This window comes from Perca fluviatilis, chromosome 9 (assembly GCF_010015445.1).
Source record: "Perca fluviatilis chromosome 9, GENO_Pfluv_1.0, whole genome shotgun sequence".
In the NCBI taxonomy this organism is placed as follows: domain Eukaryota; kingdom Metazoa; phylum Chordata; class Actinopteri; order Perciformes; family Percidae; genus Perca; species Perca fluviatilis.
The window spans coordinates 21,120,574-21,142,152 of record NC_053120.1 but is presented as its reverse complement, the minus strand read 5'-3'; the positions used below and the strand labels follow the sequence as shown (position 1 = coordinate 21,142,152).

At 40.6% G+C, this 21,579-nt stretch overlaps 1 protein-coding gene across 1 annotated transcript in view; it reads right to left on the bottom strand.

Annotated features, from left to right (window-relative positions):
* p3h2 (prolyl 3-hydroxylase 2) overlaps nucleotides 1–21,579 on the bottom strand; it is a 66,777-nt gene that overhangs the window by 4,258 nt on the left and 40,940 nt on the right. The window contains exons 2-10 of the mRNA XM_039811301.1: nucleotides 14,910–15,062; nucleotides 13,801–13,990; nucleotides 6,682–6,813; nucleotides 4,119–4,246; nucleotides 1,885–1,974; nucleotides 1,337–1,377; nucleotides 508–599; nucleotides 253–380; nucleotides 68–163 (exon numbers count right to left, since the gene is read on the bottom strand). Coding sequence (XP_039667235.1) covers nucleotides 68–163; nucleotides 253–380; nucleotides 508–599; nucleotides 1,337–1,377; nucleotides 1,885–1,974; nucleotides 4,119–4,246; nucleotides 6,682–6,813; nucleotides 13,801–13,990; nucleotides 14,910–15,062 — 1,050 coding nt within the window. The remainder of the gene's footprint in view (nucleotides 1–67; nucleotides 164–252; nucleotides 381–507; nucleotides 600–1,336; nucleotides 1,378–1,884; nucleotides 1,975–4,118; nucleotides 4,247–6,681; nucleotides 6,814–13,800; nucleotides 13,991–14,909; nucleotides 15,063–21,579) is intronic.

Sequence of the window (21,579 nt, the reverse complement as noted above, 5' to 3'; positions counted from 1 at the left end):
TGCAAGCTTGACAACTATTGGGCGGATGAGTCATGCAATCATTTGTTTATGCTTATGGTGAGTGTACCTGCAGGGTTTTAAGTACAGTGGCTCCTTCAAACTTCTCATTGGGAGTGTGTGGAGACATCTTCCCTCTGTAACCGTCTCCTGCCATGGTGACAGCCTGAAAGACAAGAAGAACAGCCAGAATTAATCTATAAAAGTTAAGATTTAAAGTCATTATTTTTATCATCGTTGTGTTAATGTCCTTACATGTGCCAGGCGTCTGAGGTCTAAACACTCCTCTTCAGATATAACGTGATCCAGCAGCACCCGCTGGGTCCCGTTCAAGGCTGCAGAGTTCTGCACCAGCTGCACGCTGTCATACACCAAGGGGCCACCTACACAGATCCCAGAACAGTATTTAAAGAATGCAACATGAAATCTCTCAGCCGTGGTGGTCAGAGAAGATTTAACTGAACACTGATGACTTTCTCTTAGCGGTTTAACTCCTGATCTCAGGTTTACCTTCTTTGAGACGCTGTGGAGCAGCGAGAGTGACGTTCTTCTTCTCTGAAATGGGAACATACTCCATCCAGCCGTCTGTACCAGAAGGAATCCTGGAAGAACACAGAATAGAGGATGCATTTTGTCAAAATTCTGATTTTAAACTTTAAACTTGCAATAACTGATTTTTTTGGGTACAGCAGAAACAAGCAGACATATTCAGTTGACATGGTGAACTTGTCAGCACACAGTTGCCTATTTACACATTCAGCAGATATGAACAATATCATTCATTTAGAGTTGAGTTTCTGGCCACCTAATGAACGTCAATCCAATATTCATTCTCCTTTAGATTTGTTTCCTGAGGAAAATATATGGTTTTATTTAACTGCTCAATGCTCCACTATGTTCACCAGCTAGTTGTTAACTGTGTCTGTCTGCTGTTAGTGCTGAGCATGTAGCGTACATTTGGGTTTTAGAGCATTTTAGCTGAAAACACCTGCGGCCAAACGCAACAGAGCAGTGAGAGTGAACAAAACAAAGAGGAAAGTTGAAAACAATGAGCTGAAATAAGCTATGAATCTCTAAAGAGTGGAGCGAAACAGCAGTGTAGGGTGGACCCTTTTCACACTACACTTAGTCATTTGATCCATTGTTATTAAAATAATACCGATATAGCCACTTTCAATTTTTATATTATATAGGTTACTATATATATCTGTATGTGCGGCTTTTGTTACTACCGAAGAAAAAGCCCCAGGTAATGAGAAGAGAAACTCTACTGTAATATATACAGCACTACACTTGACGTTACATTTTCAAAGTTTTTCAGATGAAGAGATATCTTTACCTGTTTGAGTCCTCTCTTCCCCCTGTGCTGCTCCAGTAATTCTGCAAAAAAGACAGATATGTAACCTGCACATTTTCTTACTTTCTAAAGCTCTGGTGCCAGGTCGTAAATAAACAGATAAAGAACAATGGGATTGATTTGACTGATGATTTAGATTATTCACATGTAGTTTCATAAATGCTGTGTACAAAGAAAAGTTGAATATAACGTGTCAAAGTGGCCAGCAGGTGTCGCTGTTGGCTGAGAAGACAGTAGTGCGCGGTGGCCGTGCCAGACACCTGTTACCCTGCTTTGAGTCAGCCAGGCAGCAGGGGCACACACTAATGTGTTTACACACCCAGCAGGAGATCTGCTCTGCATCAGACACATGTGGACTGGCTTACGGATAACCGCCCGTTAAATTACAGTCTCTTTTCATTTCTGGGCAAAACTAGGAATTAAAGGGCACTGCTGATCTTTCAATGAATACTAGCAGTCTGCTTTGAGTTTGTAGTTGCACATAAAAAATGAACAAGATTTGGGATAATGTATGTACACTGTTAACTCACCCCTTCTGTAAATTCCACACCCATGGTTTTGCTGCCAATCAGAAGGAGCTCCAGTTCCTGTTTGTGCCTCCTCAGGTACCATGCAGCTTCCTGAGAACACAAACACACCATTTTATGGTGAACAGTTTCCTGAGTCATTAAAGTAAATGTAAACACATGCTTTTGTCCTTGACAGACGTAAAGTAGGAAAATAACTGAGAAATACATGTTTTATTTAACAGTATGCCAATTTGTTAGCTGAGAAAATCGTCTTTTAAATCACTGCATTATTTTCATGCTCACAGTTACAGTAGAGACAAAATTATTAATGTTTTAATGTTGATCTTTCATTTATCAAAGCTCATCACCATAACTTTTCCAAACTCTTAAAGTGACAGTGTACTCTTGTTCTCCTCACCCTTACAAAGTGAACCAGAATAAGTTTCTCTTTCCCTCGCCTCAGTGCCACGACTAATGGAGTGTGATGGCCTCTCTTTCTTTTTGTCCTCTCACAGGGACAGTTTTACTACTGTTTCCTGCCTGAAGTAAAAACTTGAATTGAAGCAAAAATCAGCTTTTTCACAAGACTTGGATCATAAAGCAACAATTGGTGCAGAAAGTGTTTTATTTTTGTCTGTGTGAGAAGGGGAGAGGAGGTTGGAGTTAAGGCCAGGATCATGACTATTATGAAACTTCAGAATCCAGTAGCATCCAGTAAAGAGAGAATTCCTCTTTTCCAACACCCCCAAAACAAACAGCCCCCGAATTGTTCCAGAGACTTTTGTGGGCACTCTTACATGACTCTTCCTCCTCCTCCACCATTCCTGAAAGGCAGGATTCTTTGGCAGGGAGGCAGTTCGGGCCTGGCACTGAGATCTAGGGCTCTGTTAAATGAGCTCCCCGATGCCGAAGGACGCAGAGAGGAGAGGCAATCTGTGGGCCAACGAATGTACTGTAAACTGACGGGACTGGAAAGACTTGAGGGCTAGAAAAATGTAAGCTATGAGTAGAAAAACATAAGCATGACCTGCAACACGTCGCCCTCTCTTTATCTCTCACACACATATGCGATATCAGCAAAACACACTCGCACATTCACACAGTCCTTCTGAGAGCCTCGCTTGCTATAATGAGTACCAGGCTTTCTAGGAAAAAGAGGTTTTGTAATTGAGACTTAAACTAGGCACTGCTTGACTTTTCAAAGCAGCTGATCAGAGTTTTAGGAACAGATCAATTTTTTATTGTTATTAGCACCATTTATCATTCAGACATACAGAACAAATTCCACAATATGTGCCAGGTAATATCAGATGGTGCACAGAACAGAGAAACACAAATTGAACAAGGCAGCGTTGAGCTATCATTTTCTTGGTTGCAGTTGAGCTGACCAGCCAAATCTTCCTCTGTCTCTCGAGCAGGTGTAATTTAGTCATCATTAAGTAACAAAAAAATCGCGTCAGTAGGGATTAGATATCCTATCACATATATTATTGATGTTGTTTTGTGCCAGAACTCATGCACCTGTTCACACTCCCAGACCATATGCAGGAAAGTTCCAGTTTGTTCAGGTTGACAGAACGTACAATAGGGAGTGGGAATGACTTTCGAGACGTATCTCTTCTGAGGAGTCCAATATGTCCTATGACATATGTTGAAGTGGATATACTGGTGGTTTGGGTTCTTGAAACAGTGGAAAATGTTGTCCCAAACTGCCTCCCAATTAATTGTGTTCCCCTCACAAGAAGAAATTCTTGATGCTAAAGTGGCTGATGGGTAGCCAGACTTAACTAATTTAATTTGCTCTAGCGGGCAGACATTCAGCCTTTAATCATTCAGAGTGTTGTGAATACCAGGGGGCAAGGAAATAATAAGGAGCATGCCCTGAGGAAGAAATATGTTGTTGTAAACACATTGACGTAGCAAAATGCTAATTGCTTAATACTTCCAGCTGGATGGAGAACATATACAAGTGAAAAGCAAACTTTAAGCGGCAATAGCTGCCAAGTGGCGAGAAGCAAGTTCATCCAAGAAATACAGCAAACGGCCTGCAACCTCTCCTCCTTTTCCCTCACATCCACACTTTTCCTCTCTATTCTCCTTCCCTACATTCCCTATGATTCAAAAGTATAATGTTGAACTTACTAAAGACTATACTTAATGAAGTTCTACTAACTATCCCACCAACTACACTTAAATCTCAGAGGAGAACAAGCTTGTATTTCTTATATTTCTCGAGGAGAACAGCAGATCCTCACCTCTCTTGGCTTGCCATCATGTCCCAGCACCTCTCTGTAGTAATCCACGTTGTCTGTCATGGACTCCTCTCCCTTGTGGAATAACAGGTAGGTCAGAGCGCACTGTAGCGCCTTATCCAGCCTGTCCACTGCAGAGAGAGACAGAAAGAAATTGAAGTGGTTTCTCTGTTTGGTTTACAGTGAACACAATTAAAAGTAACCTGTGGAGTTTTTTTTTTTTTTAACCTCTAGTAGCGCTATGGAGCTGTGTATTTACAGCTGCTGACCTATCTACTGGATGACCACATCCATGTGTGTGTGTAATTTGGAAATGTATCTATCATGGATGACATTCCCAAACCATTACCACAATGGAACAAAACCTGCACTGGTTGACATAGTGGAAAAAGCACACACGCACCCATGCACGCATACACACATACACACACACGGCCGATTCTGAGGAGGCTTGTAAGGACTCAGGAGTTGTCACTCGCGACACTGATGAAGTGAGAAAAACATACAGCAGGACCATTCTCTACTGTCATCCTATATATTCATTCAACCACAGATCCACAAACACACACCTTCTGCTCTACACAAAAGCCACTAAGTGCACACACAAACACATTATTGTAAAGGTGCAGGGTTAGCCAAAGACTCCCTGTCTTGGCCGAGGCTAAAGCTGCGTAGTATCTGCTGTTGTCAGCTGCGTGTTCTCTGGTCAACAAGAGTCTGGAGGTTTAAGCTCAGTCAAACAGAAAACCTCTTTGAGAATTTATTTCGGAAACTTAAGCAGCTAAAGCATACTTCTACTGAGTGATGGCAAACGTCCACTGCTGCACTGTGGTGTGGAGCAACTGAGGAGTGTGAAACACAGCAGGCCACAGTGCTACTGGGTGTTAAAGCACTCAGATTACGGACTTAGATTTACATTTTTAACAGGAACAATGCTGGTACTTAAAAGAAGAAGAAGTAAAAATCATACTGTATTTAATACACACACCATGCTGCTAAAACATACAATCTAGTTATGCTGGATATAAACAAACTTGGCTCAGTGTTGTAAAGAAGTAGCCTTATATTCGAAAACAGGATTTCCAACATACAAATCATACACTGTTTTCATTTTAAAGTGGGTAAGACACAAGTGGTTTAACAAGTGCATGTTTAACATAATTAATATTTATTTAAGATTAAGGTATGTTAAGAAATATAACTGATGAAAGCACCCTTCCTCTGCAAGGATGCATCATCCTACCAGGTATTTGTGTTCCCCATTAAATGTTTTGGAAGACAGACAAGTATGTAAAGCAATGTTCATTAAAGATATTATGAGTAACCCCATAAAAATATAGATTTTCTTGTTACACCTGTGATTACAAACCGAACAAACCACGGTCTGAGGATTCATTGAATCTTGCTTTAATAAAAAAAACTAAACGAGATGTCCAAAGTGGTAATACAGAATTTACGATTGCATAACACTAGCATTTACTTTCAATCTCCGCAACTTGCCCAGTACATGCATGCATTGTTTGGATACACACTCATGGAAAATAAGGACTGCCAGTAACAATGAATAAAGACGCAGAATGCAAATATAGTGAATGGATATGGTTGAACAATGCCAGTCATAGATAGTATTATAAGTATATGAGTTTCGATATCAGGGAAAATATTTTTTTTATGTATATTAAAAAGATGGCATGTGAGCCATTTCCAACTTTATGATACAGAATATCTGACTCACTGAGACTTTTTTATAAACAAAAAAAAAACTTTTCACACTTCAATAGCCTTATAAACACAGACAAGACACGCACGCACACGCGCACACACACACACACACACACACACACACACACACACACACACACACACCAGCAGCTGCTGCTGCTCAGTGTGTTTGCACAGACCCAATGATCCACTTAGCTTTATTAGAGCCACATGCTTATGGGTCATTAAGTATAATGTGGTGATCTCACAACCACTCAGCACACTGTCTTTTCCCAACTATACGCTTTGTTGTTGTGCCAACACCCTTGTCTAGAAAAGTTTTTCACTACTTCAACACACACACACACACACACACACACACACACACACACACACACACACACACACACACACACACACACACACACACACACACACACACACACACACACACACACACACACACACACACACACACACACACACACACACACACACCTGAGAGCCCCTACATCAGACTGCATATGCCATATAGTATAAAAGTTGCCCAGACAGACACACAAACACACACCATATAATGTCATTAATACTTGTGAAACTCTAAACGGGGTGCGGCCAACTGTTGACTGACTCAACCTGTCTGCAGCTTTTTGTGGTCACCATGAGTTCTTGTACGTGCATGTAAGTGTGTGACCTATGGGTGTATCCATCTTCTTTGTTCATAATTACACCAAGCATAGTCAGATAGATGTTCGGGAAGTGTTTTAAAAATGTTTGAGATCAGAAAAGTGGTTAAAAATGAAATCAGCAATTAGTAAATCCTCTAAAAGGTCTGAATAAGTCTTAAATTCCTTGAACAACTTACCGTGGAAGTAGGCAAACTGAAGGTAGTCGTAGTGCAGAGGCAGGTAGTTCTCCATGGGTGAGAGGCGGCCTGGCCGGGTGGCGAGGTCTCGAACACACTCGTGTTCACAGTGCAGCACCTGAGTGAAGTGATCTGCAACAAAATGGTTTCAGATCAGTTTTCAGATCATCAGCTTATCTTTGAGATAGTAGTATGTAGCATTTGGCTTCTTATTACGTTGAGTGTTGGTTTAGGGGCTGGATACCAATAGGGTCAAATATACTGATTAGCCAGTTGGTACATTCAGTCCAAAACATTTATATCAGCATCCACTGACAGTAAACCCTATGTCTCAAATATTTAACCTACCTACCTACCTACCTCTCCTCCAGGACTAACAGACGTGCAGTAGATGTCTTGTTTACACAGTTGTGACAAAACTATTGTATTGGTTGATTCTAAGATAAATAGTTTAAAACAGTACATTATTTATATGAAAGCAGAACAGTGGCCAAAGCTTCCATTACAGAGTGACTGATACCGCTGGGCCTATTGAGTCAGTTATGAGACCTTCTGTGGTATGTTGTAAATTTAATGCACTTACATAATATGCTCAATGGTCACTACCGGGGTCGTAGCACAGAATTCTGGGCCCTGTAGAAAGGCATTCTCTATGGACGCCTCACCGCATCCACAGCTATTCATTCTAGCATCCTCACATTTCCACCCCCAGTCCGACAGCCCTGATCACTACAGTATGGTCTCTTGCCCACAGCCATTAAGTCTGCTGAGATCATTGGTGTGATATCGGCTCAGGGTTAAAAGACCACTTGAAAAACAGCTAGGAAATAATGAATTACTTGTTAGCATTACAGTCCGTCTAATAGCAAGAGAATCTCAAGCTCATTACACAAATTTCCTTGGACTATAGACAAAACGGTTTGGCCAATTATTTGTCTATTGCATACTATATACTGTAGAACCGCACTGAACATGAGAGCTTTTCATTATGTGTCCTTATGCTGTAAATAATAAGAACTGTGTATAAAACAAATGTTGAAAGTGGTGTCTGTTGTTTCCTGTTGTCCAGTTTCGGTGAAGGGTTTGTTGCAGAAAAAACACTGGAATGAGTTTAACTTGACAAGCTGTAGCAAATCAAATTTGTCATTGTGTTGTTCCCTGTCGCTGTGAAGTAGATCAACTAAATGTTGTTCTCTTTATAACAGTAAAGTGCTTCCATGTCTTTGTCTTCCCTGAGGGATTGACAAACAACAGGATTTATCACCACCTGTGGAACAACAGATTTCACAGGGTGCAACACATCATTTCCTTATGTCCCCGGGAGAAGAGCCAGCCGACTGGATGATAGCATGCTGGTGTGTGTGTTTAGTGAGCGTGAATGTACAGTGAGGTCACTCTTGAGCAGCTGCAGCGTAACTTTCCTCACCCTCAGACAGCAGAGTAGTGGTCTGTTTAGATCTCTTCAAGAGTCTCAGAGGAGCAGAGTTATAAAATGTTTTTAGGCTTAGAATCACGCAGGACTGTAAAGGGTATAATTTTTTTCCTGAAAATTAAACCACTACACAAGGAAGTCATTCTATGAAAAGCTTTCTCGTTTATTTAACTCACACAACAGATTATATTACTCTCACAAAAAACATAAGTACATCTGAACACAAATAAACATCATAATCACAGACTTTTCTAGAATGGTGCTATGGAAAATAATCCCCTGATTGTAAATCAAACAAAGCACGGCCAAAACTAATTAGCCTTCGTTTCTGTGTTTATGCAACCCCAGCCATACATATTTGAGACAAAGCACACTCGTCAGCAATTAAGCTGCGGCTACTGCACAAAACCCGTCTCAATTTCGAGAGAGAATGGCCTGACTTGTGTCATCAAAAGCACCACCAACTAAAGTAGATGTGTATGTATAACAGTATAATCACGTAATTATGATCTGGTGCTTTTTTGTCTCCACATCTGAAAACGCCTGAGTCTATTTAGGAAGACATTTGAGGTTGATTGCTATGTTGTAAACAAGTTAAAATAATAACACAGTGCATAAAAGGTGAGCTTAATGCTCGTTATTTGAAGCTCATTAAAACTGTATGACTAACACTTGATGATGGAATAACACTAAGGCTCTAACAGTAACTACCAGTTTGACGAATGCCAGTGGCTGCTGGGCTGATCTGCAACTTTTTTTATAGTGACCTCTGTCGATCAGCTGCTCTTAGGGCCCTATTTGAACGATCTGAAACGCAAGTATCAAACGTGAAACGCACGTGAAAAGCTTTGTGGATGGATCTCGGGCGCTGTTGCTATTATACCGGCGGGATAAATTACTCTTGCGCCCGACGCAAATCTAAAATGGTTTGGTCTGAAGTAGCTAGGTGTGGTTTGGGCGTAACGTGCAATAAACCAATCAGAGCGTCATCTCACATTCCCTTTAAGAGCAGGCGCGCTTGTTCCGTGGCGGATTGCTATTATGACGGCACATTTGCCTGGTGCATGCCAGCGGGAGCTGTCCGTGATGCGGAAAAGTAATAAATGCCCGTCTTGACCGGGTGGCGATGTTGCTGCGGCCTCTCGGGCGCGTCTCCTCAAGTCTGGAAAGGATTGCTGCAGCCATGGAGCATGGGCCTCCAAACGCACCACTTGCTCCTGTTGTGCCCCTTCCTCCTCCCCCCACTCCTCCGTCCACCCGCTCCACCAGGAGTGCAATGTCCAATCCCACCGTAGTTCAACATCACGTCTCCTTAAGTCCTCTAATATTTCCTCATTTATGTCATCAACACATCCATGATTCATGTTAATGTTGTATAAGACACAACAAGCCAGAAAGAATGCTGCGACTTTTTGAGGACTGTACTGTAAGTGCCTCCTGATCTATCCAAACACCTGAAGCGCATTTTCAGTAATATTTTTCCTTGTATGTATGGTTTGCAAAATTGGGAACTGCTGTGTCTGTGTATATGAGAGAAGCAAAGTGTATGCGCGTTGTGCACACACTACATTATGGCCAAGCATGCGCTCCTAAAATAGCATCTGAATAACGCGCTACTGACTTTAGACTAGCGCCACTGACTTTAGACCAGGTTTTTCCTGGTCTGTGGCGGAATTGTTTTCTGAAACTGCAAAATAGCACCAAGTAACGTTTGCGCCGGAACACGCCTCCTCTTTTCGCTGAACCGCCCCCGGGAGCGCAAATACATTCCCTAATTTACCGACGTGAGGGAAAAGTCAGCTGTGCGTCGGGTGCAAAATAGGAATGATACATGCGTCGGTGTACAAAGGCAATTGCGCTGAGTGCAAGATAGGGCCCTTAGTGTGTTTAGGACACAGAAAGCAGCAGCAGGGAGAGGGGCAGTTTTCTAGACCATATTATAGCTGAAGAATGTATTGTCCCTTCTGTACAGGCAGACATTGTTTTATGTCCTTAGGGTATAAAATGGCATGTTACTCATAATAAATAAAATAGTAAACAATTAGTTGCCTACTTTGGTCAAATTTACACCACTGAAAAAATACTGGAAGCTATAACTGAAAGCATGGACTGTGCATGGAAAAGGCTACCATGTGGTGCATTCAGGTGTTCTAAGGAAGCTCTAATACCTAAAATTAAACTTTTTGAAGACTCACCTGCCAAACATTCTCGCATTAACAAGCTATACTGTCAAACTAAGAAAACACAAAAAAATTGAAAATTTAAATCTTAATAATGTCATAACATGCGTCTGAACCAGAAAGCCAGAGCACCAAACTAGAAACTGGAATTCCACACAACAATAACATTTGTGATTTGTAACAAATGAGTGGAAACCATACAAAAATACCAGAATTTTCCTTTAACCCTCATATTATGTTAAGGGTCAATTTGACCCATTTGCGTTTTTGTGTTGACCAAAATACTGGTTAACCTATCTTTTTCTCCATGAAATTGTATGACATTTCCTCATTTAGGGTCATGAACTTGTTCATAAAATGTGGACACACTGATGTGTAGTGGAATGTCTGTTCAGAGTTTGTATACAAAGATGATGTTGCGGGTCATTTTGACCCGGAGACTTTCAACACCCATTTAGGTGTGTGTGTGTGTGTGTGTGTGTGTGTGTGTGTGGGTGTGTGTGTGTGTGTGTGTGTGTGTGTGTGTGTGTGTGTGTGTGTGTGTGTGTGTGTGTGCGCTCGATGCTATTGACGATCCGGATTGTGAATTTTCCTATGATGAAGAGGATTCAGGGGACCAGTCTGGTGTAGTATACATTAGCTGAAAACAATGGGCAGCAATCATCCTCAACATGGACAGCTAAAGATGCTAACATAAAATGGTCAACATCAAAACACTGACGCCAAGGCAGACTGTCATCAAGATGACTCCAAGCCCCACAAGATTTTCTGCCACACTAGTTGATGATATTCAATCACCATTTCATCTCTTCATATCCCAACCAATAGATAGGATCATAGTGGACATGACCAACTTGCAGGGGAGGTGTGTATTTCAAAAGAAATGGAAGTCACTGGATCAGATTGACTTGCATGCATACATTGAAATCCTAGTCCTTTTGCGTCCGCAGCATCCACCCATGCTCTGCAGTGCCACGTTACATCCCGCAACACCCTGCTGTGATGCTCATACGCACAGAGTAGTCAGGATCCGGTATTGGAGACTGCACTACTCAGTATGACACGATGTGCCCTGCTATGACATGAACTTTCATGACTACCTCAAAGTCACTGTTCAATTATCTCTAATGTGACTATTATTGCCACTGTTCATCACATCAGCAACCGGCCCGTCAGACACCGCCTACCAAGAGTCTGGGTCTGCCGGTAGGTTTCTTCCTAAAAGGGAGGATGTTTTCCTCGCCCACTGTAGCAACAGCCACTGATAATGCTTGCTTTTTGGGGGAATTACTGTAATTGTTGGGCTTTGGAATTTATAGAGTGTGGTCTAGACCGACTCTATCTGTAAAGTGTCTCGAGATCGAGAGCAATTGTCAGTCTGTGGAATGATGAGAGTGGAAGGCCAATATTTCTAGCAACAATGTCTTTGGAGTCAATTCATACGAAAGCTTGGGTGTTCCGCAACACCAGAGCTGGTCGAGTGAAAGAGACAAACTAGCTGAGATCAGAGATGTATGGGATGAATGGGTCAAAATTGTACCTGTCTTGTACAATCCTGGTCCCCATGTCACTGTAGATGAACACCTTGTTCCATTCAGGGGGCGCTGTCCCTTCTGACAGTACATGCCCAACAAGCCTCCCAAGTATGGCATCAAAATATGGGCATCCTAGGATGCCAAATCTAGCTACTATGCATGGAATATGCAAGTGTATACCGGAAATATTTTCACTAAATAATTGGTAAAAACAGTTTTGGGGGAAAAAATGTTTGTGATGAGGAAAAAAAGTTTGTTTTGAGTGTATTTGCACTGTACGGGTCATTTTGACCCATAACATCATCAATGTCATTTTTTTTTCAACATAATACGAGGGTTAAAAGGAGATGCCAAGAAAAAGCCCTCAGGTTGCAGTAAAGAAACAAGGTTAAGTGAGGTTAAAGAGTGACAGAGGTGAGACTTGTATCAGCAGGGTTTTGGGTGCACTCACGCTGCTATTCTGGACTGTCAAATACGATAATTGAGTATGTCTACCAAATCCCAGGACTTTAAACTGAACACAGTCCAGCTCAGAGAATATCACTCAACACATCGACACTTACTGGGGCTCTTACTGTTGTTCATTTGATTAATTTCTAAGAGACTTTGTAAAAGAATTTTATGTCTTGATTTAGTGTAGAGCAGTACTCCTCTGGATATGCATGTTTGTTTGTGTAGAGAGTTTGCTAAAAGAATACAGTGCCAACTTAATACTCCCAAAATCAATATATTAATTCGACCAATTAGTTAGGGTCTGGCATGTGCCATTAGTCTTCAACATCATGTCTGAAAACATCTTAATTACATCGTAAGTAGAGTTTAGTAGCTCCCAAGGGTCTGTAATGCAATCTCACCTATTTAAGTAATGCCAATGATCAGATAATGAACAACTGAAGGAAGTCTGTGGGACAAAATCCAACATCTGTGTAAGGGACCTGATGTCTATGTCCTTACTTGTGTTTGTTTTCCCCACAGATTACACTGTACTGGCCATGCTCCTATTTGTACCTATAAATCTGCTCTGAAGCCTTTGCAGTTAGACATGTATTTATACCTTTTTATATCTTCACAAAATTTAAGTCCAAAGCACTGACATATAAATCTCTGTATTAAAACACGTGGAGTGCCAGTAAAAGCTGATGAAAACAAATATTAACAAAATAATTTGAAGTTCAAATGTAACCAATAATAAGACAGGAATAAGTCTGGATAAGTCAGAACAAGTTGATGAAATGCTCCACAACTAGACAGTCTCATTCCTTTCATCTAAGAACATGTAATGAACCTCTGGGACTTTTCAGAATCAACTAAAGACAGGATTTAGGATCTGACTGTCAGAGGACGGAGTCTAAAAATGTATACAAAGTGGTATTTACAAATCAACGGAAAATACAAGGCAGGGTTTCTCAGAAGGCAAAGAACATCTGAGCAAGCTTTAATGCATTGATGTGGTCAAATAAGACATAATTTCCTTATAGCAATAAAATATCACAATATGCTATTATGCTACAATAAAATTCACACGAAAACAGCTTGAACCAGTGTCAGATTGCATCTTACTGTTTACTTTTCCTGTATATTGCATGTTTTTTTCTTATTAGTGCCAGCTGTCATATCAACATCTATTCAGCATCAACATGTTGTTATGGATGTAACACAAAAATGGTGTAAATAATTTAAACCACAACCTAAACGAGAAAGTCCTGGTTCTACAATTAGAAACTTAAATAGTTAATTATTTCTCTGATTTGCCATTTTAAGAATAAATACAGCTGATTACACAAACAAATTACATCCAAAATCCACATCATGTCCATGTGCATGCTGGGATTGTATTGCAATATATGTGGCCTTATTAGAACCCTGGTTATTTACATCACTTGTTTTGTGCTGCTTGAGGATAAATACAGGATTGATGAATGTTAACAACAGTTTTCTGTTGGAGTAAACCTCTTCAGATGTTGGCTCTTACCTGATACGAGTTCATGGAGGCTGTAACGGTAGCGGAGGTGGTCGTGGCCCTCAAACTTCTGCGGCCATTGACACAGGGCCCGGCACTCTGAATCTGCTTTATAGTACTCCACCAAAGCCTCTTCAAACAGAGCGATGGCTCCTTTGTGGTCGCTGTTATCATACAACCTCACTGCTGCTGCGAAGGAGCGCTGTCATAGAGGAGAGACGGAGGATCAGAGTTAGGAGTTAGGAAGGAGTATTTATGACCTCCGGTGTTGTTCATCAAAGCTCTTTATGATATGCCTGTGTATTGACGTATTTATCTTAGACATTTTTATAAGCAAATATTTGTTGGTCACTTTTAATGTAAACCTGTAGCCAGTTCATAAAAGTTCTTTACAAATCCTCTGGTGCACATCAAGGTTCCTGCAGCAGCGATGATCCCTTGTTTGAAGCTGAGTGAACAGCTGTCAAAAATGATTCCCACTGTCACTTCTATAGGAATACATTTAACATATTATCTATTGTACATTAATTTATGGTCCCCAAAGAAAAATTGCCTTGGACAGCAAAGTGGAAGTTACAGACACACAATAACTTCAATTATCAGTAATGTTTCAAAGTTTACTTGAGGTACAGCTATAAATGGCATAATAAGGTAGTAAGGTGTGTACTGAGTGTGAAGCTTCTCCCAGAAGGTGCCATAGGAACTTGTATGAGCTTGACTTGAAGATAAAGAGATAATAGAGACAGTGGAATGAGACTGGAAATGAATAAGAGCACAAAGGATCCAAAACTCTGCAGCTTCACCGCAACCAGCACTATATGAGTTTCCAGTCATTAAACTTTACGGGCCATTAACACAAAGGACACTTTACACAGGGACAACAGCTGCACTTTAGGAAACCTTTAGGAAATACGTGAAGAAGAAAAAGTCGCCAGACATTTGGCCAGGATTGAAAAAAGATGGCAGCAGGTTACAGTAATGATCTGACACATGCTCAGGTAAAAGCAACAGGAATAGCCATTGGAAAGGGATAAAAAGAGAAGAAACAAGTGAGAAATAACTAAAAAGTTAACATCTACATATCTATATCCAAACTTGCATATTAAGATTTCCTGCCTTACCTGGTGAGGTCGAGCTTCTCGGTCCACAAAGTGGTCCTCCTTAACGCCCTGCAGGTCTTTGTACTGCTCCAGGTTCTGACCCATCTCCACATGTTCTGGGTTGGCCTGGAAATAAGTGTGAGCCGCCGCCGCTGCCTTTTCAGGCTGCTTCAACTAAAGAGAGAAACAAAGAAAGAAAGAGAGATGTTTTTAAAATAATAATAATGATAACAGAACAGAAGGTGTTTGTACACTGCAATCCCAACATAAGTGTGTTTTTTCTGTTAAATCAATATTTCAATAGTTTTAAACAAGATTCAAAATGTAAACAGAAACAGACTGTTTAAAATTGCCAAAGAAATTGTTACTCTGAATCCTTGCTTTTAAAAAATAAGGAAAAACAGACGTTCATTTGAAGCCGCTCCTGCAGGACAAACAGACCACTCGCCAATACGAGGGCGCATTCAAGCGTTTCCAATAAATCCATTCTTGGCAAGTAATTTGGAATCCACTTGAAATAAGTCATATTTCTGAATGTGATTAATAAGAAAACAGAAAAACTGAGCAGATTTACAGCGAAGCACCATCCACATCCTGTCATTAGAGAGAGCCGTCATGATTACAGCGAATATAACAGATGAGGTCTCTGCACTCAAAGCATACGAACGTATTAGAATAAAAATAATCACCACAGGCAGCCCATCGTCTTCCTAACAAATGTTTCTAACATAAACACATGAAAGAAGAGACTGTTTACTGAGAAAAACTGAGTGGCAAAGAAGTGTGTGTTGATGTGTGTGGCAATGCAGTTTCCAATTATTTTCTCAATTAATCAATTATCGTTCAGTTCAGTCACTAATTGACAGAAAATAGTGCAAATGTCTTCAAATGTCCAAAACTATGTAGTTTACAATGATGAGAAACAGAAAAGAGAAAATGCTCTCATTGGATAAGTCGGAATTGATGAGTAATGCTTCAATCAAAAATAGTTGCTCATTAATTTTCTGTGATCGAGTCATTGATTAATTGACTAATAGTTTCGGCCCTAGATTGGATGTCCATCTGTCCGAATTTGTGAATTTGTCTGAAAATAAGAAATAGTCTATAAAGTTTATGTTGTCAACAGCGCACTACAAAATTATTTTCCGGGTCCAGATATATTTCAAAACAAGTTCATAATCTAACCAAATATTCAATGGACTTATCCCCGGCGATGACCTCTGATTGTAACATCTTTCTGAGGTTTCTACCTTCCTGTTTATGACTCCATTCTCCATTGTCATCACAGTTGCTACACTGAGGCAGCACAGGTGGTAAGTAGTAAATAAGTGAGAAGTTAGCAAGAAAGAGGATACTCCCCTTCCCCACCATGACCACAGCTTTCCTTTAGCATCTATGTAATCCAAGGGTTAACCCTAACCCTATGTACACCTCTGCTCTCTGGTATGACACAACACACAACAGTTGTGGATCTGCTCTGAGCAAAAAAACAAAGCTCAGAGATCCCAGATGTCTGGTGCAAGCTAGTTGCTTGTAGCTTTAAGATGCTTTTTTATTTTTTTTATTTTGCAAGAACTCAACCATCCAAACATCAGATAACGTCCTAATCATGCTCAAGCCTCAACATGGGTTGCCTTACACAACCGCTTTTCACAATAACCCTTTGATGCACAGGTCCATGAACTCAACGCAGACAGTTTTTACACTCAAGAGAAAAGCAGTTGAAGATGCATGCTGCCCTATTACCTTTGTTGCATGCCAGATCTGCTCTTTCTTCTTTTCCCATCCATTCTCTATAGAATACATTACTTCCAACTAATCATAAATAATTTATAAAAAACAGTAGAGTTATGTTGGGTTTGACAGTAACTGAACTGGGTAAAAAGTGAGTTATGCAGGAAACAGAAGGTGATGACATGCAGAGAAAAGAAAGATAGATACAGAGAGGTGAACGTAGACAAGGTTAGAGACAGAGCTTGGTCTCTTGTGTAGGCGTTGAACACCTCTTGCAAACATAATCTCAGAGACATCTGACTGCATTTGTCTAAATCATTTGTGTTCCCAACAGGTGCAAACGTAAAGCAGATCTCAGCGTTTCACAGTTGAGAAGGTCACTCTGGCATGGCTGCCAAAAACATAAGTGGCTGAGAGAGCTTCTCAACACACTCAGCCCTTTGTTTTGCCACTCAGCACTGATTCACGTTTTCCAGGAAATACATTTGTTTTAGTGAAAACCTTTGTGCTTTTATTTTATTTATTTTTTCAATGGGTGAATTAGCAAGATAAAGCTTGGGAATTCCCTTTTTATACAAGATTTGGGAAATCTGTAGTTCAAGAGTAGAATGACAACCAGCACACCGCTGAATGTAGGACAGACAAACCCATGCAGATACAAAAACAAAGCACATTGTGTTCCACAAAGTCTGCACAATACATCATAAAACACAAACTTGTCTGACAGAAGAAGCAGCAAGCCTTTTTTTTACTCACAAACAACCCACTTCTTTATGAAGTATGACTCCCTGTGAAATACAGTTTGGTCTATTTCATGTGGCAGCAGAAGAGGCAGGAGATAAAAGCCCAGCCGGCCATGCGTGGTTATGCGTCGAGTGAAATCCTGGTCAGATCACCTGGCTGGAGCCACTGGGAGACACAGCTGGACGACTATGGTAGCTGAGTGGCACATATTAAGTCTTATTGTGCGATGTATTCATGTGCACTGCATGACACGTTTAATAAAATACTGTAACAGCTGAAGAACAAATCTAACATTGAATAAAAGCAATGCCAGAGTTCAGACAAAAAAAAACAAGTTTACCTGACAAAAAAGGATGTTAACAGAAACATTTATTTGCACTCAATACTTTTAGTGGGAATTCCTGTATCGATCATGTTAGTTTTCTTATTCACATGGATTACGTGCCCAACACAGAAAATTTCCAGTGCAACTACTTTACAATTGATATTGACTGAAAGAGAGATTCACCAACAGCAGTTGAATTCATCATAAAGCAAGAATGACTGAGTTCTTACAAAATAAGCAGATGTAAATCACAATCAAGTAGAAATAGACTGCACATTAAGGAAACCAAAAACTCAGCTTCAGCACACAGTAAAACGTGGAATGCATTAAACGCAGATGAAATCAATGTAAGTGTATCTGTGGGGGGATTTGTTTTTTTCTCCAACTGATGCTGCAATCTCAAGCACACAACCCAGCTCTATCACGTGTCCTCTGCTGCTGCATTCCTGACAAAGTCTCCCCAAGAATAGCTCCTTAAAGACGCTATTGTCAACTTCGCTTTACTGAATTTGATCATCATCTGCTGATATGTTTAGTCAAATCTCCCGGAGACTAAACAGCAACGATCACAGCGGCTGTGGTGTACAAAGGAGGCAAGAGGGAAGGAAGAAGTTAGACTGCAGCCACAGACCAGCACTCACCTCCCTCCACCTCCTCTGGCCTCGGCCGCCCTCTGCCCCTCGGGGATAACCTGGCTCAGGCCAGAGGGTCAACTGGAGGAAGAGGGGAATTACTCCAGTACACCATCCGAGCACAAACACAGCTGTGGTCGGCCATTGCCAGATCTATTGTCTCGAGACCTAAAACCTGGGGAAGCCTTGAACATTGGAGGCTCACGGTGTTTTTCCACTTCTATCATTGAGTTTTCACAGTCATGGCTAACATTATGCTTTTGGGACTCTTTTATTTAAAAAAGGAACAAACCCTTAAATAAAAAATATAAATAAAAATAAAAAATGTATCTGGAACAGTTAGGCAGAAAACAAGACCAGATCTACTGTGTGTTTCAGTGTATGACTCACACTTTGGTGATAATAGATTTACAATCATATTTAACAGCACCTCAGCCCACACATAGGCTACAAGATGGTCACTACTACTTTATGGAGACAGATCATTCAACATGGAGGATTTCTGGGAGTCAGAGTGCTATATCAAACTGTCAAAAAACCCAAACAGTCCAAGCTTGGAGATTCTGAATTGAAAACACATGCTCATATATCAAACAGAGCAGAGTGAAAGGTTGAAACACCCCCTCTGGATGACAAGAAATCAATCACGGGTTTAAAGTGAGATTGCCATTATACTGAATAGTGTAATGGAAAACAATACAGCCTAGAAACAGTCGTGTATGGGTAAATCAAAATGACTTGTCTCTCCTGTGTCTGCTGCCTCCGAGGAGAAAATGGATACTAAGAAAGTAATTTATTTTCTTGTGAACACCTTAGCCATTGTGCTACTTCTCTCTATAGAAGTGAAAGGTATTAATTAAATCAATGTATTTGTTCAATTGTTTTTTAACTTGCAAGTCACTTTGCTCCAAATACACTGACAAATGTTGATGAGCTACACAACAGAAATATTTTATCTGAACTCTATCAGTGAATCAGTGACAATACAATATTTAAAGGGGATGTATCATGCTCATTTTCAGGTTCATACTTGTATTTTGGGTTTCTACTAGAGCATGTTTACATGCTTGAATGGCTTTTTGAATCCTGTTTTCTGATCTAGGTAGCCCACATTTGTACATTTGTACATATTGTACTGATTGTAGGTCGATAGGCCCTCCAGATACTAGAGATGGTCCGATACCATTTTTTGCTTCCCGATACCAATTCTGATACCTGAACTTGCGTATCGGCAGATACCGAGTACCAATCCGATACCAGTGTGTGATATATTTTATTATGTTTACTAACTGTATACTACTATCCCTGTATGGATGTGATATGATTTCTATCTTTGTTGTCGGTCTGGCTCAGGTTAAACTCTTAAGAAACATGAACAAACACAAACCATGAATGCCACAGAACTTTCTTTTATTCTCCAGTTTGACAGTCAGTTATAACGGAAAAAGAACATAAATAAACCACTTTAACGTAGATTTTCTTTAGGGCTTTATTATGTGGTATCGGATCGGTGCATAAACTCCAGTACTTCCCGATACCAGCGTTTTAGGCAGTATCAGAGCCAATAATGATACCGGTATCGGTGCCGATACCGGTATCAGAATATGTCTACCAGATACCCAAATGTATGTGCATGAGCACTGAAAAAGTAGGTTTTTGATCATATGCCCCCTTTAAAATCACAGCAACTCTAAAACTCTGCCATTAAAAGCAAACATTTGAATACATTCAGAAGTGTACATCTTGTACCACATGAGTGCATTTTTCCTTTCCCATGAATTTCAAAGGAGCACCTGTAGAGGTGAATAACTACCACTCAGTCTGAGCCCTCAGTTTGCCCTCCTCATTAAAAAGCAACCTGTGTTAGAGCTGCTGGACCGCCCTGCCACTCTGAGAGAAGTGCTCTTGATGTGGGCACTGAGGAGTGCCAAGGCAAACGCACATTTGCATGTCTTTCTCCTCTGGGCCTCCTGCTTGATTCACAGGTATGTAAATAGGCCTGGGCCGGCGCCACAGATGCAGAGATGATGTTGTGACAAAAAGCACGTATCCCAAAGCCACAAACAAGCATGGAAACAGTTACAGAGATGGCTTTTCAGAGGCAGAACTACCACCCAAAAAAATTAGATAGGAGCTGCATAGGCGGTGCCAGGGAGGGGCTAGGGGGTACTGTAGCTACACCTAGGATTGCCATAGCACCCCCAAGATATTGCTGTGGTTGATTTATAAATAAATAAAAAATCGTTAATGTGTACATAGTATAATTTATATTTGAAAAATGAATAAATACATTAATAAAACAAACAGATTATTTTTAGGCTAAAAAACACAGGTGATCGTATTCGGCCAACGGGTGCAGCACACATTGAACTTTTGACCTTACTTCCGCAGTAATGTTTTCACACAGAAGAAGAAGAGCTCAATATTTGGAGCCGTTAGGATTAGAGAAGTGAGTCTAATGCTAGCAATGGATAGTTTTTACTCCCTAAAACGTCAAGGTGTGGAGACTTTGCCCACTTTCTCTTAATAGAGAAAGGTTAGTGTTCAGATTAACACTGGACACAAGAACAGCTGCTATAAATCAAAAGACGTACATGTGCAGTGAGGATTTTAATGTTAAAGAGTGGCCTTTAGACCTTCTGTAGAAGTCCAATGGGGCTTTCACACTGCTGTGTGGTAACTCGCTGCCTCCAGTCATTTCAATGAGGGGAGGCAGCGCAGGGGAAGCGGTTTTGATCACGCGGTGAGGGCATTAAGCGCTTGCAGCCCACATTGCGCACCCAGATTTTACTCTGGCACCCAGACTTCACCGTGGCAGGAGCAAACGCTTTTCTTTTTTGGGAACGCTCTTAAAGCTATGCCGTTGTCAGGGCGGTTGATTTTACAAACAACAATACATGAACACTATTCCAGCCTGAACTCCACTTATATGCTAATCGCACCAAAAAAATCTTACAGCTGCAGTTATATAAACCATCCAGAGGTGTCTTCCGACACCTTACTTAAGTAGACACTTTGGGTATCTATACTTTACTGGAGTAATTATTTTACAGCATACTTTTTACTTCTACTCCTCATTTTCACACAATTATCTGTACTTTCTACGCCTTACATTTTAAAAATAGCCTCATTACTCCTATTTCAGTTCAGATGGTTTTCATTCCGGCTTGTCATCTTTCAAAAAAAACACACAAAAAAAAATAAAAAATCTATCCAGATAAATCGCGCCATCCAGATAGAGTGAATTTGATTGTGG